Source organism: Rutidosis leptorrhynchoides, chromosome 1 (assembly GCF_046630445.1).
Source record: "Rutidosis leptorrhynchoides isolate AG116_Rl617_1_P2 chromosome 1, CSIRO_AGI_Rlap_v1, whole genome shotgun sequence".
NCBI lineage: Eukaryota > Viridiplantae > Streptophyta > Magnoliopsida > Asterales > Asteraceae > Rutidosis > Rutidosis leptorrhynchoides.
In genome coordinates this window covers 641,101,853-641,108,632 of record NC_092333.1, presented here as the reverse complement: position 1 = coordinate 641,108,632, position 6,780 = coordinate 641,101,853, and the positions used below count along the sequence as shown (strand labels likewise).

The following is a 6,780-nucleotide window of genomic DNA, read 5'->3' as shown; positions in this document are numbered from 1 at the left end:
AAATGGGTCGAGATGATTTGGGGCTCTCCAAATGTTCGTTATATACAAAAACCGAAGGTCGGAAAATCAAGAGGTATCTTACTATTATGGGATCCTGATGTAGTAAACGTTTCTGAAGTAGTGGGTATACCACATATCCTGGAAATCAAAGGAACGTGGAAAGGGAAAGGAAAAGAAACAATCGTGATCAATGTTTACGGGCCACACAAGGATGATCAAAAGAAGAATTTTTGGGATAGTCTAATTAATCTGATGGAACACGAGAATGTAGAGTGGGTAATCAGAGGAGATTTTAATGAGGTACGATCACAAGACGAACGCCAAAACTGTGTTTTCATCGAACGTAAAGCTAAAATTTTCAACAACTTCGTAGAAAAATGTCATCTCGTTGAAGTCCATCTCCTAGGAAAAAGATTCACAAGAATAAGCGATGATGGGAAAAAAAATTTAGTAAGTTAGATCGTTTTCTTGTATCCGAAGAATTCCTCAATACTTGGGGCGACATCTCAACCATAACCTTAAATAGAAATACCTTAGATCACCGTCCCTTAATGCTTCGAGATAAAAACTAAAATTTCGGCCCGAAACCATTCAAGATTTTTTATATTTGGCTCGAATGTAAGGAGGTGGAACAAGTTATAATCGATGGGTGAAATGTAAACGTGACAGGAACCAGACCAGATTGCATTTTTAGAAACAAACTTAAGATTGTAAAGGAAGGTTTGAGAAAATGGAGCAAAATGAGATACGGTACACTGGATATCGAACTTCATATATGGAAAAAGATATGAGATGACCTCAAAGACAAAGCTGATAATGGTACAATATCAGAAAGTGAACAAGTCGAATGGTTAGATGCTCGAATGAAATGGATCCAGAAAGAAAAAGAAAATTCAGGAATGTTGAAACAGAAGGCGAGAATAAAATGGGAGGCGGAAGGGGATGATAATACTTCTTTCTTCCACTCTACGATTCGAAGAAATATCAACAAATCTAACATTAGAGGTCTCCATATAAATGCGGTGTGGGTCGAATCTCCTGATGAAATTAAAGACGAAATCCTATCATATTTCTCCAAGCTCTTTGAAAAAAAATCAACAATCCAAGCCGGATTATAGCAGCCTGGAACAACTCCCCTTCTCACAGATCAGTCATGAAGATCGACAAATGCTTGAGGCCCCCTTCTCCGAAATAGAAAAATGGGATTCATTAAAATATTGTGATTCAACAAAAGCTCCGAGGCCTGATGGTTTTAATCTAAGTTTCTACAAAAAAATTCTTTTGGATGATTAAGGAAGACCTAAAAAAAGCTATAGATTGGTTCTGGTCGAAAGGTGAAATATCTAATGGATGTAACACCTCTTTTTTCACCATGGTAACAAAGAAGAAAGACCCGATTCACCTAGGGGACTTCCGACCTATTAGCCTAATTGGGAGCTACTATAAATCATCGCAAAAATGCTAGCAAACTGCATCCAAAAAATAATCCATAAGATCATCGGGGCCGAACAAAGCACATTTATCAAAGGAAGGTACATTCTAGATGGCATCCTTGTAGCAAACGAGATTGTCGACAACTTGAAACACAATAAAAGAAAATGTCTCATTTTCAAAGCCGACTTCCAAAAAGCCTTCGATAGCCTTAATTGGGACTTCCTATTTTATATCATGCGAAACATGGGGTTTGGCGAGAAATGGATAACATGGATCACCTCTTGCTTGAAAATGGTTACAATCTCAATTCTAGTAAATGGTTCGCCAACGAAAGAATTTAATATTCAACGAGGCGTTAGGCAAGGAGACCCATTATCACTCTACCTGTTCATCATGGCGGTTGAAGGTTTAAATGTACTTATGAAACATGCGTTGGAACAAAAAATATTCAAAGGGTTGGAAATCGGTTCAAATAAGATTATTATTTCTCATTTACAATACGCCGATGACACAATGTTCTTTGGAGATTGGAATAAAAAGAATGCGGGTAGCCTTATCAAGCTTCTCAAATGTTTTGAGTTTTTTTCGGGCCTAAAAGTAAACTTTTCAAAAAGTTGCTTATATGGAGTAGGAATACGAAAAGAGTTGGTAGAAAACATAGCAAGCTACATGGGATGTCGAGTGGGCGAGTTTCCATTACCTACCTTGGCATACCAATCGGGCAAAGAATGAAAAATACCCGAGATTAGGAAAAGGTCATAGAAAAAGTCCACTCTAGATTCTCGAATTGAAAAGCACAATCAATGTTGTTTGGAGGTTGTAGTGACCCGAACTTTTCCATGTTTATATATATTAATTGAGATTGATATTTACATGATTAAATGTTTCCAACATGTTAAGCAATCAAACTTGTTAAGACTTGATTAATTGAAATAGGTTTCATATAGACAATTGACCACCCAAGTTGACCGGTGATTCACGAACGTTAAAACTTGTAAAAACTATATGATGACATATATATGGTTATATATATAGTTAACATGATATTATGATAATTAAACATATCATTAATTATATTAACAATGAACTACATATGTAAAAACAAGACTACTAACTTAATGATTTTGAAACGAGACATATATGTAACGATTATCGTTGTAACGACATTTAATGTATATATATCATATTAAGAGATATTCGTACATCATAATATCATGATAATATAATAATTTAAAATCTCTTTTGATATTATAAACATTGGGTTAACAACATTTAACAAGATCGTTAACCTAAAGGTTTCAAAACAACATTTACATGTAACGACTAACGATGACTTAACGACTCAGTTAAAATGTATATACATGTAGTGTTTTAATATGTATTCATACACTTTTGAAAGACTTCAAGACACTTATCAAAATACTTCTACTTAACAAAAATGCTTACAATTACATCCTCGTTCAGTTTCATCAACAATTCTACTCGTATGCACCCGTATTCGTACTCGTACAATACACAGCTTTTAGATGTATGTACTATTGGTATATACATTCCAATGATCAGCTCTTAGCAGCCCATGTGAGTCACCTAACACATGTGGGAACCATCATTTGGCAACTAGCAAGAAATATCTCATAAAATTACAAAAATATGAGTAATCATTCATGACTTATTTACATGAAAACAAAATTACATATCCTTTATATCTAATCCATACACCAACGACCAAAAACACCTACAAACACTTTCATTCTTCAATTTTCTTCATCTAATTGATCTCTCTCAAGTTCTATCTTCAAGTTCTAAGTGTTCTTCATATATTCTACAAGTTCTAGTTACATAAAATCAAGAATACTTTCAAGTTTGCTAGCTCACTTCCAATCTTGTAAGGTGATCATCCAACCTTAAGAAATCTTTGTTTCTTACAGTAGGTTATCATTCTAATACAAGGTAATAATCATATTCAAATTTTGGTTCAATTTCTATAACTATAACAATCTTATTTCAAGTGATGATCTTACTTGAACTTGTTTTCGTGTCATGATTCTGCTTCAAGAACTTCGAGCCATCCAAGGATCCGTTGAAGCTAGATCCATTTTTCTCTTTTCAAGTAGGTTTATCCAAGGAACTTAAGGTAGTAATGATGTTCATAACATCATTCGATTCATACATATAAAGCTATCTTATTCGAAGGTTTAAACTTGTAATCACTAGAACATAGTTTAGTTAATTCTAAACTTGTTCGCAAATAAAAGTTAATCCTTCTAACTTGACTTTTAAAATCAACTAAACACATGTTCTATATCTATATGATATGCTAACTTAATGATTTAAAACCTGGAAACACGAAAAACACCGTAAAATCGGATTTACGCCGTCGTAGTAACACCGCGGGCTGTTTTGGGTTAGTTAATTAAAAACTATGATAAACTTTGATTTAAAAGTTGTTATTCTGAGAAAATGATTTTTATTATGAACATGAAACTATATCCAAAAATTATGGTTAAACTCAAAGTGGAAGTATGTTTTCTAAAATGGTCATCTAGACGTCGTTCTTCCGACTGAAATGACTACCTTTACAAAAACGACTTGTAACTTATTTTTCCAACTATAAACCTATACTTTTTCTGTTTAGATTCATAAAATAGGGTTCAATATGAAACCATAGCAATTTGATTCACTCAAAACGGATTTAAAATGAAGAAGTTATGGGTAAAACAAGATTGGATAATTTTTCTCATTTTAGCTACGTGAAAATTGGTAACAAATCTATTCCAACCATAACTTAATCAACTTGTATTGTATATTATGTAATCTTGAGATACCATAGACACGTATACAATGTTTCGACCTATCATGTCGACACATCTATATATATTTCGGAACAACCATAGACACTCTATATGTGAATGTTGGAGTTAGCTATACAGGGTTGAGGTTGATTCCAAAATATATATAGTTTGAGTTGTGATCAATACTGAGATACGTATACACTGGGTCGTGGATTGATTCAAGATAATATTTATCGATTTATTTCTGTACATCTAACTGTGGACAACTAGTTGTAGGTTACTAACGAGGACAGCTGACTTAATAAACTTAAAACATCAAAATATATTAAAAGTGTTGTAAATATATTTTGAACATACTTTGATATATATGTATATATTGTTATAGGTTCGTGAATCAATCAGTGGCCAAGTCTTACTTCCCGACGAAGTAAAAATCTGTGAAAGTGAGTTATAGTCCCACATTTAAAATCTAATATTTTTGGGATGAGAATACATGCAGGTTTTATAAATGATTTACAAAATAGACACAAGTACGTGAAACTACATTCTATGGTTGAATTATCGAAATCGAATATGCCCCTTTTTATTAAGTCTGGTAATCTAAGAATTAGGGAACAGACACACTAATTGACGCGAATCCTAAAGATAGATCTATCGGGCCCAACAAGCCCCATCCAAAGTACCGGATGCTTTAGTACTTCGAAATTTATATCATATCCGAAGGGTGTCCCGGAATGATGGGGATATTCTTATATATGCATCTTGTTAATGTCGGTTACCAGGTGTTCACCATATGAATGATTTTTATCTCTATGTATGGGATGTGTATTGCAATATGAAATCTTGTGGTCTATTATTATGATTTGATATATATAGGTTAAACCTATAACTCACCAACATTTTTGTTGACGTTTTAAGCATGTTTATTCTCAGGTGATTATTAAGAGCTTCCGCTGTCGCATACTTAAATAAGGACGAGATTTGGAGTCCATGCTTGTATGGTATTGTGTAAAAACTGCATTCAAGAAACTTATTTTGTTGTAACATATTTGTATTGTAAACCATTATGTAATGGTCGTGTGTAAACAGGATAATTTAGATTATCATTATTTGATAATCTACGTAAAGCTTTTTAAACCTTTATTGATGAAATAAAGGTTATGGTTTGTTTTAAAATGAATGCAGTCTTTGAAAAACGTCTCATATAGAGGTCAAAACCTCGCAACGAAATCAATTAATATGGAACGTTTTTAATCAATAAGAACGGGACATTTCAGTTGGTATCCGAGCGTTGGTCTTAGAGAACCAGAATTTTGCATTAGTGTGTCTTATCGAGTTTGTTAGGATGCATTAGTGAGTCTGGACTTCGACCGTGTTTAGTTGAAAAATGATTGCTTAACAAATTTTGTTGGAAACTATATATTTTTAACATGTGAATATTATGTGATATATTAATCTCTTAACGCGTTTGATATTATGTGATAGATGTCTACCTCTAGAACAAGTCCCATTGACTCACCTAATAATAATGAAGAGTCAAATGTAAATTGGAATGATTCGTGGACTGATTCACAAGTTCCCGAAGAGGAACCGGAAGAAGAGTCGGAACCGGAAGAAGAATCGGAACCGGAAGAAGAATCGGAACCGGATGAAGAAATAGAACCGGTGGGGGAAATAATAAAACGGTTAAGTAAAAGAAAATCCTCAACCAACCGACCAAGGTTAATTATGGTCAATGGTGTTTCCGCCAAGGAAGCAAAATATTGGGAGGATTACCAATTCTCCGATGAATCGGATTCCGACGAGAATTCCGATGATGTTATAGAAATTACCCCAACTGAATTTAAAAAGGTAAAAGAAAATAATAAGGGAAAGGGCATAAAAATAGAGAAATCTAATTCCAACCCCGATGAACTTTATATGTATCGTCAACCCCCGAAGTCCTTAAGTTGTAACAATGACCCGGGAACCTCTAAACCACCAGGTTTTTCTAAACCAATGTGGAAAATTACGGCTCGTATTAGGGGAACATCATATATCCCTAGAAACTTGGCAAAACGAACCAAAACCGAAGAAGAAGAAACGAGCGAGTCGGAATAAGATAGTTGTATTCGTGTGGTGTAATATATGTAATATAGTGTGCTTATGCTTTATGATATATGTAAAAATTGCTTGTATTAATAAGTATTTTTTTTTTATGAATCTAACTCTTGTCTATTTTACAGTTTAAAAACACAAAATGGATAGACAACCCAATATTTTAAGAGACCTACCCGGAGACATGATTGATGAAATCTTGTCTAGAGTCGGTCAGAATTCCTCGGCACAACTATTTAAGGCGAGATCAGTTTGTAAGACATTCGAAGAACGTTCCAAGAATGTCTTGGTTTATAAGAGACTTTCGTTTGAAAGATGGGGGATATCACATTGGGAAACCCATAAGTTACGATGTGTTTACTTTGACGCATATATTGCGGGGAACCCAAATGCTATTTTACGCAACGGGTTAAGAAATTATTTTGACTCAATATATCCGAATATTGGACTTCGTGAT

The 6,780-nt window shown here is 34.0% G+C and overlaps 1 protein-coding gene across 1 annotated transcript; it reads left to right on the top strand.

Moving 5' to 3' along the window:
• The first annotated feature begins 1,677 nt into the window (after positions 1-1,677).
• On the top strand, positions 1,678-2,166 carry LOC139849342 (uncharacterized mitochondrial protein AtMg01250-like). The gene has a single exon (XM_071839004.1). The coding sequence runs from the start codon at positions 1,678-1,680 to the stop codon at positions 2,164-2,166; it is 489 nt and encodes a 162-aa protein (XP_071695105.1).
• Positions 2,167-6,780: the final 4,614 nt, after the last annotated feature.

Coding starts and splice junctions, on each gene's coding strand:
- LOC139849342 (XM_071839004.1), top strand. CDS start 1,678: ATGGGGTTTGGCGAGAAATGGATAACATGGATCACCTCTTGCTTGAAA.